At 42.8% G+C, this 12,824-nt stretch overlaps 1 protein-coding gene across 1 annotated transcript in view; it reads left to right on the top strand.

The window, feature by feature from the left end:
• The window catches only part of LOC131102376 (CLIP-associating protein 2-like), a 64,943-nt gene that overhangs the window by 3,057 nt on the left and 49,062 nt on the right, over positions 1–12,824 (top strand). The window contains exons 2-4 of the mRNA XM_058047990.1: positions 4,324–4,402; positions 6,625–6,728; positions 7,839–7,930. Of these exons, the coding sequence (XP_057903973.1) occupies positions 4,324–4,402; positions 6,625–6,728; positions 7,839–7,930 (275 nt within the window). The remainder of the gene's footprint in view (positions 1–4,323; positions 4,403–6,624; positions 6,729–7,838; positions 7,931–12,824) is intronic.

The raw sequence follows: 12,824 nt of genomic DNA, 5'->3' as shown, positions 1-12,824 counted from the left end.
TTGCTATTTGTGGAAGTTGTTTAAAAAAAAAAAATCTCTATCTAAGAGTCCATGGATGGACCTGGAACCGTTTCCATGTGGGTAGCCCCCGGAAGTCTTATAAAATCAGAGAAGATTTAAATAAAGTCTAGGAAATGGCACAAAGCCACCTTTTTAAGTTTGCTAACCATCCGTGCCGAGCAAACATGCTCGGCATTCTTTGGGAAAACGCACAAATCAGGTTGTCGTGGTCATGTGCTCCCCCGCGTTGTACCGTGTAGTTGCGTCCCCGATGTCCTTAACGGACCAGAAATGAGCCGTTATGTGTTGAGGACGTATTTATACTGGTCGCCATTTTTCACGTGGGAAAGGTAGTGGTGTTATTCTCACTTTTGGTAGGATTTTTATTTCATATTTTTGTGCCAGGGGGAGGGAATGACAACTCAGCCTGGGGGTCCGGCGGGGTGGGGGGGTGCTTTGAAAAAAACACGTGTACTTGTTGTACAGTCGTATGCCGTCAGGCGTTTGATGGCTGAAAACACGGCCCCACAGTAACAGGAGATGTTAGATGACAGAAAGTGCGTTTGTGTGGCGAGGCCTTCACGCTGAGTCAGCGTATCGTTAAAACGGGGTTAGACGGGGGGGGGAAGGAGGGGGGCTGAAAAGAGGTTTAATGCGAAGGATGTGTCGGAGGCGACACAGAAAGACGACAATGACGGAGCCCCTTCACTGTGACTCATGCAAGTTTCACGAGGGCAAACGTCGGCCGTCCAAGATGGCGTGATGGTTCCACAGACAGCAGGAGCAGATGTTTGGACTCTTCCGCCATTGATTTAAGAGAGGGGATGCTGCAAGGTCACCCTGTCCATGCTTCTGCTGTCAGCAGATGCTCTCATGTGACACGCAACCTCTCAGATTGAACACAGGCCCTTCCAGGATGATGTTCCACCTCTGCTTTGTGCGGATTTTTATGGATTTTTCCCAAAAATTTTCCTTTAACTCTAAAGTTGTGGCAGTGGTGGGATATGACATCATTGCATACTTTGCATAATACTTTGCATTATTATATTTTAATCAAACTAATACTCGGGTAAAACAAAAAACGCTCCAAACAACAGTGTGGTCGGGTCTTAGTTTTAGTCTATCCCGTTGCATTGTGGGTATTTTGTGGAATCTCAAAGTTGACCAAACTACCTGGCTTATTGCCGCAACCTTCCATAATACACGTGTGAGGCATGACGCATAACCTGGCGTTCAAAACTAACAACTACCACGGAAGTATAGTACTCCGCGTTAGCTGCTACAATAACAATAGGGGTGTAGCTAGGTTAATATATAGGTCAGTTATAGGAATGGAACACTGTTTCTTTGGGAGTTTTTTTGTTAAGGCGTAAGTCTAGCTGTATCCCAATGAAGTGCATTGTTGGATAGCTCGTTTTAACTTGCTGTTTAATGCACAGAAAAGAAATGTATTCATGTTTCACATAAAGATTATGAATGATGGGCAAAATAAATTAAAAATAAAGTGCAGTTCCTCTTTAGACCATACCAAAGTTCCAGATAATGAGGTTTGCGCATTTGGAAGTGAGCCCTGAAAGAAGTTTGGTTTGGCTCAAAACGCTCCGTTTCAAAAGGCGTGGTAAAACTGCTCCTTTGTGACATCACAGAGGGACGGGCTTCCTTATATGGTTCATAGTCAGGTAGCACTTTGGGCTGAGTGGGCATGCCCGGAGGTGGGCTGTGGTTGGAATACATGAAAACAGACCATTTTGGCAAATCTATTTGTGCAAATCAAATTTGTGCTAAATCCGTTAGCACAAATGTAAGGAAATCCAACTGGAATAGGTACAGATTCTGGAAGATGTAAAAGTTTTTTTTGTGTGGGTTATTGTGTGTAGCTGCTCTATAGGTGCCCAGAACTCAATACAAAGGCTTGAAAAATTAGCACAAGTCGTCATTTTTTTAAACTTATTTCAGTCATTATTTATTTCTTTTTATTTTATTATTTTTATTATTATTATATTATTTCTTTTTATTTAAGAATTTTATTTGATATTGATTTGTTTATGCCCTGATATGTTTGTGTATATTTTGTATACTTTTATTTAATTCATTCATTTTCTACCGCTTTTCCTACCGCTTTTCCTACCGCTTTTCCTACCGCTTTTCACGCTTTTTTAACGAGGGTAGCGGGGGGTGCTGGAGCCTATCCCAGCTGTCTTCGGGCGAGAGGCGGGGTACACCCTGGACTGGTGGCCAGCCAATCACAGGGCACATATAGACAAACAACCATTCACACTCACATTCATACCTATGGACAATTTGGAGTGGCTAATTAACCTAGCATGTTTTTGGAATGTGGGAGGAAACCGCGGTACCCGGAGAAAACCCACGGGTGCGTGCACGGGGAGAACATGCAAACTCCACACAGAGATGACCGAGGGTGGAATTGAATCCTGGTATCCTAGCTGTGAGGTCTGCGCGCTAACCACTCGACCGCCGTGCCGCCGTTATTTAAGTCAAACCAAGCAAAAATATTTTGAAATAATGACATGTCCAAAGTTTCATGGATTACACCATTTGGCAAATATTCATATTCATATTAGCCGAGCGGATTAACGGCTCGGTGTAATGGTTGGAAAAGCCCATCATCCCAACTCTGAGGGCATTCTTTGCGGACTCCGGTAAGCCTCCTGAGTAAATCCTGTACAGGGTGTGCAATTAGCAGACTGAGCCGGCATACGTACCCCCCACCCCCACCTCACAAAGGACCATTGATTCAGATCTGGATATTTTACGGTATTTGCTCCAGCATTCCTCCGTCAGCCTGATGTTGTTTTGAAAGAACTTTGAGGTGTTCTGATGCAGTGTGTGTGTGTGTGTGTGTTGGGACTATCACTGTAGGCTTGTAGAGGCCTGCCAGAAGAACCAACATCTTCTCTTTCCTCCGCACTGGAGCTCCAATAGAATAGTCCAGAAATACTTTACCTGCCTGTGCTGCGTTTTTGACTAAAATAGGCAAGGATTGCAGTCAGTCGGACCCTCCAGCCGGTATCGGGGCCAGAGTCATGTTTTAATAGATTTCCTTCTTGGATCGCTGCGGGTCTTGCCGCTGTTCTGCCAAGACAAGCATTCCATCGGCGCAGCAGCAGCAGCAGCGCCGTGTGGGATGGGATCCTGATCAGAAGCGAGCAGTGGAAAAACTCCACGGCCCCAGACACAAAGCAGCCCCAGTCTTCATATGTCGGCCATATTGGGAGCATATCATATTTGTGCACTGCGAGGGGGGGGAAAAACACGCAACTTGTGCACATCTCGTGAAAAATACATCAAGCCGGGATTTGTTAGTCAAGCTTATGTCACCGTACAATATTTATGGGGATGCTATGGGGGACATAGCAACTGCCAACAAATCTTATTATTCTTATTAACTTATTAATTAGCCCAAGAACTACTTTACTGGCGTAGTGACACCTGGCCACATCACACCGGCCAGCTGCTAGCTAGCATCTCCACACACCAACGAAAGCCACACCGCTGCTGAAATGATCAACTACACGCTATCATGAGGCTGCACGGCGGTCGAGTGGTTAGACAAAAACACCGCCTGTAACGTTTTTGCGTCTTTGGCACAATCACCATAAAGTATGTAACACATCTTTCAATAAAATGTATTATACAAAACATCATAACAGCAAAATTGCAGTTAAATAATGAATCATAGTTAATCACAATATTTCTGCTTTTGATCAGTATTGCGGGCTGCACGGTGGTCGAGTGGTTAGCTCGCAGACCTCACAGCTAGGAGACCCAGGGTTCAATTCCACCCTCGGCCATCTCTGTGTGGAGTTTGCATGTTCTCCCCGTGCATGTGTGGGTTTTCTCCGGGTACCGCGGTTTCCTCCCACATTCCAAAAACATGCTAGGTTAATTAGCCACTCCAAATTGTCCATAGGTATGAATGTGAGTGTGAATGGTTGTTTGTCTATATGTGCCCTGGGATTGGCTGGCCACCAGTCCAGGGTGGACCCCGCCTCTCGCCCCAAGACAGCTGGGATAGGCTCCAGCAACCCTTGTGAGGAAAAGCGGTAGAAAATGAATGAATGAATGTTATCATGAATGTCCCTGGTCCTGCATGCTCAGCATGGATCTAAAACCATAAACCCTTGTTGGAGGTTTTTAACAGCGGGTATAGATTGTCTCCCGTTATGTGCATGAATGCTGCCTCTTATTAAGCTGCTTTCATCTTTACAACGCACAGAAAAAGAAAGACAAAGTGTTTCTCGCATAAGAATTATTCATGATGGGCAAAATGTCACTGATGTGTCTTTCTGCTTTTGTTAGGTGGCGCTGTTGGGAATCGACATCTGCACTGCGTTTGTGGACCGCATGGGAGAGCGCTTCAGAGGGTACCTGGGTACAGGTAAGAGTGCCTTTTACTCACATGCACGCAGGTTTCTTTGGCGCTAGCGACTGTACACATTACACTACACACACTGCTAGTGAGGAACAATAAGCTAGCAAACGCAAATGGGTGATGGTAAGGGCTGCCAGCCAATGAGAGTATTGACAGGTCTACTCCAGTACTACTCCAGGGTACTTGGAGGGCCGTGATTGGAAGCCATAGCCATATACTGCAAACATGTTGAATACTTTCTTGTGGTGCCTGTTGGATATAAAACACCATCAGATGTCACTTTCAGCCCACTGGTACTGGTTTGAAACATTACTCCCACAAACCATTGCACCCCATTAGACGTCAATGCCGTATTCCACACACACCATTTCCTGGTTATTTACCCCTTTTTTGTCAGTATTCAAACAGTAACAAAAGCAACACTGAATTCATTCATTCATTTTCTACCGCTTTTCCTCATGAGGGTCGCGGGGGGTGCTGGAGCCTATCCCAGCTGTCTTTGGGCGAGAGGCGGGGTACACCCTGGACTGGTGGCCAGCCAATCACAGGGCACATATAGACAAACAACCATTCACACTCACATTCATACCTATGGACAATTTGGAGACTCCAATTAACCTAGCATGTTTTTGGAATGTGGGAGGAAACCGGAGTACCCGGAGAAAACCCACACATGCACGACCGAGGGTGGAATTGAACCCTGGTCTCCTAGCTGTGAGGTCTGCGCGCTAACCACTCGAGCATCATGCAACCCGCAACACTAGTAAATCAAAAGCGACAATGTTTTGTTTAATACATTTTATTGAAACACGTCTACACAAACAACCATTCACACTCACATTCATACCTATGGACAATTTGGAGTGGCTAATTAACCTAGCATGTTTTTGGAATGTGGGAGATATCCGGAGAAAACCCACACATGCACGGGGAGAACATGCAAACTCCACATAGATCTGGCCGAGGGTGGAATTGAACCTGGGACTCCCAGCTGTGAGGTCTGCGTGCTAACCACTCGAGCATCATGCAACCCGCAACACTAGTAAATCAAAAGCGACAATGTTTTGTTTAATACATTTTATTGAAACACGTCTAACATATTTTATGGTGGTTGCGCCAAAGACGCAAAAACGTTACAGGCGGTGTTTTTGTCTGTAGTGAATTCAGTTGTGTGAGAAATTTCAAGTGAATCTGATTAATGGGGTTTTAACAACAGCACCCCTTGTGGTGCGTTTGTAGAAAATACGCAGTCGGGGTGCGTATTTTTCAGACACTTTCACCCTTTTAGGAGTAAAAGAGGTATTTTACACAAAAACAGATCATTTCAAAACTGAAAAAATGTGGCCTAAAACCAGGACATAAACGGGAACAGATTTTGTTCCCACTTCCACTGCCATGCTAGTTAGCTTTGACTTCCCCGTGCATGTGTGTGTGTGTGCACGTGTGTGTGTGTGTGTGTGCCGTCAAGGTGTCCCAGCTGTCTGTGTCGGCCACATTGGTCCCTGTCACAAACAGTCGTACTCGTCTACACGCGCAGTCAGCTGTGTTCGTCTGACTCACTTTTTTTTTATTTTCACTTGATTTGTGTGTCTCCTCGCAACCGCTCCCAAATACTGAGAGAAACATGCTGGGAGAGGATGATGTCATTTAGTCAAACTAAGTTCTTGCTATTGATCTCGCTGTAAGATATGTGTGTGTGTGTGTGTGTGTTGTGTATCTCTCACTTTCTCTCTAACATCCTCTCTTTTAAAATAAGAAAAAAAGAAATAGTTTTTACCTTGTTGCCATGACAACTTGCTTTTTGGGTATCACGTGACATAGTTCATGCTTCCCTGGCAGGTGTGTGCTTGTTATTATGCTGAAGAAGGGAGTTTTATTCAAGTTCCTGACTGGAATTGTTCAAACTCCTCCCTAATTAAAGCTGATCCCTTTTTTTTTTTAAATTTAACTATGAATAAAAAATGTTGTAATGTAATTGACACACACACACACACACCCACTGACTCATCACCATGTCATTTGAAAGGTGGCCACATGAGGGCAGCAGTTATTGTTATTGTTGGTGGGAGAGCCAGTCTCTTTAATAATATATTCAAAAGACTGGATATATTATAGTATTATATATATATATATATATATAGTGGATATATTATAGTATTTATCACGCATGTCTGTCATCACCTCCCTCCCTCACTTCTCCTTCTTCTTTTTCTTTTCTCCACGTGTAGTCCTGCCAGCCTTGGTGGACCGACTGGGAGATGGGAAGGACCAGGTCCGGGAGAACAGCCAAATGCTCATCCTCCACTGCATGGAGCAGACGGCCTCGCCCATGGTGACGCTCTCAGACGCACCGCTCGCCCGCCCGTTCGCCCACTCACTCACTCACTTGAATTTTGTTGGGATTTGTTAGCCAAGCAGAGCAGCTGTCAACGTTAAAACACAAATCAATAGGATCAATACCAAAAGAGAAATATACAATACTATACATATATATATATATATATATATATATATATATATATATATATATATATATATATATATATATATATATATATATATATATATATATATATATATATATATATATATATATATATATATATATATATATATATATGCAGAAAAATGAAAAAAATGAGTAGTAATTTTACAAGAATAAAGTAAAAATATGAATGGAAAAATGTTTCCATTAATAATAACAGGGCTTAAAGTATTCCAGCACCGGGCCGGATCTCCAGCGTTTCAATATGATCCACGAAAAAAAAGCCCTCATTGGTATATTATAAGCACTGTGCTTAAATAATAAATATAAATAATAAATAATTTTTTTATTATATATTTTGCGGGGGGGAAAAAGTTCAGGCTCTGGATATTTTTTTTTTTTTACTTTAAGCCCTATAATAAGAACAAGTCATATTTTTATGAGAATAACATCTTAATATAATGAAGAAGAATGTTTCAGTTGCATAATTAAATAAGAAAAATACTTTTTTTTTTTGAAGTCGCAATATCAGAAACAAGTTATAATTGTTTGAAAATTGGGTTGTGGAAAAAGTTATGTTATGAGAATAAAGTCCATATATTATGCAAATCATAAAAATCATAATTATGAGATGTAAATTCCCAACAAGAAAGTTTAAATCGTTGGGAGGAAAACATACAAAAAAAGGAGAGGGGGTTCATGCCATTGTATAGTTCCATCTATGGGCCTTATGGGCACCCTCTTGTGGAACCAACAGGACTCTCTTCCGGCCACCCGCCCCCAACGCCCCCGCCCCCCAGCTCAAGCATCTCCACTGATTGTAAAGCGACACGCTGCTCTGTAATCTTCTCAGCGGCTGTCAAGTGTCTTGCTGTGATCTTCCTGTGCGCTCATTCCCACTCACGCTTCGCCTCTCTCTCTCTCTCTCTCTATCCCCCCCGACCCCCCCTTCCACAGTATGTTTGGGAACGACTCCTTCCAAGTTTTAAACACAAGAACTTCCGCAGCCGAGAAGGACTCTGCCTCTGCCTCAGTGCCACGCTCAGATTGTAAGTACAGCGTCTTTTTATTAGCAACTCTGCTACTTCCTGACTAAGGCATCCATTGCTTATACCCTCTTTTCAAATGCAAACTTTATTTATACCATATAACACAATTGACTTCATGCACGGTGGATAATATTTGCATTTCATGTTACTTCCGCAAGCTAGCTCCATTTTTCCTTTCACGCTTGCTAAAATGGCAAAGAAAGAAAAATGTCAAGTTGTCATTGAAGCATTTGGAGCATTTGGAGCGGAGGCGTGGCTCTCCAACAAACTTTATTTACTGCATGCAGCTCTTTGATTAAAAGCACCAAGTACGCTCAAGAGCATCAAAGGTAAAAGATGAATGAATAGGTGGGGGTCGCCCACTTCAAGATTTGATGCAATCTGCTCGTCTGGTCCCTACTGGAACCTTGGTCCTGATAGGAGTGTTGGCTGGAGACCTCAGCTAGACCGAAGAACCGCCAGCTGGGTCTCGCTTGAGTATCTCAGGTTACCGCCGGGCTCATGTGGGGGTAACGGGGTCCAATAATTAAGAGCACGCAAGTCCACGAGCTACGTGGCTCATGCTTCCTTGCTAGCCAAACACGCCACCTCAAACATGGCCGAGCACGGCATTGGCAAAAGTACACGCTGCTCGTGGACCGCGGAGGTGGACTCGCTGCGTCTGAACGTGTATGAACGCCTACGCTTGACATGAAACCACGCCCACAAATGGCGTTTAGATTCAAGTCGCAGATGTCCGCCATCTCCTGGGTTAAAGTATGAAATGTCTTGTTGTATTCGGCAATGTTGCTTGTCCCAATTTTAGGACTTGAAGGGGAACTGCACTTTTTGGGAATTTTGGCCATCATTCCCAATCCTTATGTGAAACATGAACCCATATTGTTTTCACTTTTCTGTGCATTATAACAACAGAAAACAAGTTAATATGAGCTAGCTAACAATGCATGTCATTGGGACGCACCTGAAGTCCTCAAAAAAAAACTGCATTTTATTGTTTGACATACTGTACATGGTGTGATCATGCAAGAAGTACATCGATGTGATACCTCCAGTACTTTGCCGTATTTTCATGATTTACAGCATGACCGAAACTTCTTTCCTCGTGCATTGATGTCACATTGAGCATTTAGCTTACGCTGTTTCCATCAAACAGCAGCATAGTATACGGCGACAACGCTTACGATGTCCGCTGTCCTTGGTTATGGCTGTGTCTTCCAGCACGAGACGTGTGCTCCAGTCTTCAGGTCAAAAATGCTGACTGCAAACCAGCATGTTGTTGAGTGTTCTTAGCCAAATCGAGAGCTAAGTATCCACTCTTATCCACAAGTATAGTGTTCGTGTTAGCTGCTACAATGACAATATTGCTGTGGGAACATTGTTGACGTTTTTTTTAGTTTATTTTTTTTGATGGGCAAAATTTCACAAACAGTGCAATTCCCCTTTAAGGGTTAAAAATGAGCAAAGTGAGCCCATCAACACAAACGAGCTACAGTAAACCTCGGATATATCGGATTCAATTGTTCCCACTGGTTTTGTCCGATATAAGCGAAATCCGTTATATGCGTATACCGGAAAATGTCCATTTTACGCGTATATGGGATTTATATCCGGTATATGCGTAAATGGGATTTTATCCGTTATAAAAAGGCACTTCCTTGACTATGTTTCCAATGTACCTGGACGCGCAGGCAACGCTGCAAACGCTGCAAATGACGTCGTATAGCGGCCTGTCACCATTCGGCGAATCGGAGCGCCACGATGCGGCCATCCGATATATGCCAGGGAAATTTAATGGAAATGCATTGGAACGGGACTGGAGATTTTGTCCGAAATAGGCGAAATCCGTTATAAAAAATCCGATATATGCAATGAATTTTTATTGGAAATGCATTACAGAAAAATCGGTTCTTTTTTATCTGTCCGTTGTGAGCGAATTTCCGATATATCCAAGTCCGATATATCCGAGGTTTACTGTACTATGACAATATTGCTGTAGCTTGGTTCATATAGAAGTCTGTTACGGAAAAGGAACATTGTTGCCGTTTTTTTTTTTTTTTGAAGGGCAAAATTTCACAAAGAGTGCAGTTCCCCTTTAAGGCTTAAAAATGAGCAAAGTGAGCCCATCAACACAAACGAGCTAATACGCTTAATTTGTTTGAATTATAGTTAAAGTTTGAATTTAAGTTGTCTCATCTCAATCCCAACATTGTCACATCACTCCTATGTATTATTAGTCCAAAAACATGTGACTATAGGGGTGTTATTTCATGCCTACGTGGCTCTAATAATGGTAAGAAAACATATTTAGTACATGTTTTCTATGGTCTAACTACAAAAACATTCAGTTTAACATTAAATCCTACTTCACTCATCACGGTTGGGTCTAGAGTCGATAAACGGTAATAAACGAGGGACGACTGCATTTACTTTCACCGGCTCACCGTCGTCATTTAATATTCATACTGTTGGGATTCATTCACGTTTATGTCCGCAACTTGCGTTCACGGAGCCCGCGGTGTTAATTATATCCCGGGATGGCGTACACCAGGGGTGCTCACACTTTTTCAGCATGCGAGCTACTTTTAAAATGAGCGAGTCAAAATGATCTACCCACTACAAAAATGCAAAACATCTATTTATTTTCAAATGTATTGAGGATTATTTGTACGTACAATGTATGTTGATGTACCTTACATAACCAAATGAGCCAATATTGCAAAACACACATAATTAACTATTAACATTTTTTGTAATTACCTGAGTTTACTTTGATGACTTGCACTGAATTGAACCAGCCAGGGATGCATAGTCCGGACAGTAGCTGCTGATAGCCAGCCTCAAGCACACTTCCAAATGTTTATCAGTCATGGATAATATCCGTATCATAATATCCGTATAATATTCCATATCCGTATGGAAGTGATATGTTTTTTGCCTTTTTACTTGGTCCAGTTTTTGCCTTTTTACTTGGTCCAGCTCCTTCACTCATTTTAGTGACCATAAACTTTAGCGAGGGCTTAAAATCTAACGCAATTCGCCGACTAGCTTAGCACTTTGCATCGTTGTTTACGCATGAGCGGTGACCTAAAGGTCAAAATTCAGTTGTCATATGACTGGTTGTCCTGTATGTCAATCAAGTAACGGGGATGGATGATAGGCTGACATCGTAAGTTCTGCTGCACTTAGAGACGTTGTTTGATTTGATTGGTCGCCCGAAGGGCAACATTCAGTTGTCATCTGAATGGCTGCCCTGTATGTCAATCAAGTGACGCCATTGATGCTGGGATATTTTTTTAATGTCACGCCGCGATCGACCAGTACCACCTCCGCGATCGACCGGTAGATCGCGATCGACTTAATGAGCACCCCTGGCGTACACCATCCCAATCTTGGCAAAAGGAGCTTCCCAACGATGTATAACAACACAAAACATGACAACATTGGCACAGCAAGGGGTTAAAAATCCACACGCAGCCTTAGTTTCTGGGATTAATCTTCTTAAAGCGTCTGTCAAGGTGGCACACGTGCTGCACGTCACATGACCTTAACTCCATGAGGACTGCACGCTTTTTTTTTTATTTTTTATTTTTTTACTGTCATCAGCCTGACAAGTCTGGTCTCAATTACTACTTGGAGTCCTCACATGATCTCCTACAATGTTTTACTTTCTTAAATCACGCTGCCAAACACAGCACATCCCCCCCCACTTGCCCCATTTGTAGACGACCCCCCCCCCTTGCACCCCATAACCACAGTCTCTCTTCTCAGAGATTCCATCTGAGAAAGTAAAATGGAATTAAAAAAAATGTGCTGAGGCAATGTATTCGCACAATTTCACCGCCACATTTATCTCTCTCGCTTGCTTGCGTTGTAAAGCAACACCAACACACCAACACCATCTCGCCGTGTCGCTTGGTGCTCCTCTCGGGTCGCTTTCTTTCCCGGCAGCGTGACACAAAATAGACTGAAGTTTAAATAAAAAACAAATAGTGGTTGGAGGACAAGACGTCATTAGCATCATGACAACAACACAGCAAAGTTACACTTGAAAAAGTCAGTACACTTCCCCGTGGGACAAAAATGAGATCCCAACTAACTGCATTGCTTGATGGTTTTAAAAAAAAATAGGTAAAACTGTCACACAAAAGTCACAGTTCAAGTCCGAAGACTGGAAGCTAGTGGTGTAACTCTAGCTAGGCGAAGCTCTTAAAGAAGCAATAGGTTTGATAAACACTCTGGTATGGATTGGTATAGTCTGCGTCAGGCTGTCACACTGTGGCCATTGAGGTTTTACAGACCAGTCTTGATTCAATAAGACTATAAGGCTGTGTCGGAAACCGCATACTAACTACAGTAAACCTCAGATATATCGGACTCGGATATATCGGAAATTCGCTCACAACGGACAGATAAAAAAGAACCGATTTTTCTGTAATGCATTTCCAATAAAAATTCATTGCATATATCGGATTTTTTATAACGGATTTCGCCTATTTCGGACAAAATCTCCAGTCCCGTTCCAATGCATTTCCATGAAATTTCCGTGGCATATATCGGATGGCCGCATCGTGGCGCTCCGATTCGCCGAATCGTGACAGGCCGCTATACGACGTCATTTGCAGCGTTTGCAGCGTTGCCTGCGCGTCCAGGTACATTGGAAACATAGTCAAGGAAGTGCCTTTTTATAACGGATAAAATCCCATTTACGCATATACCGGATATAAATCCGATATATGCGTAAAACTGACATTTTCCGGTATACGCATATAACGGATTTCGCTTATATCGGACAAAACCAGTGGGAACAATTGAATCCGATATATCCGAGGTATACTGTACTAGATACTTCCATGCATGTACTATCCACACTCCATACTGCGTAGCCAATCCATCA

Source organism: Doryrhamphus excisus, chromosome 14 (assembly GCF_030265055.1).
Source record: "Doryrhamphus excisus isolate RoL2022-K1 chromosome 14, RoL_Dexc_1.0, whole genome shotgun sequence".
NCBI lineage: Eukaryota > Metazoa > Chordata > Actinopteri > Syngnathiformes > Syngnathidae > Doryrhamphus > Doryrhamphus excisus.
The sequence above is the reverse complement of the archived record's forward strand: the minus strand, read 5'-3'. Positions and strand labels throughout refer to the sequence as shown.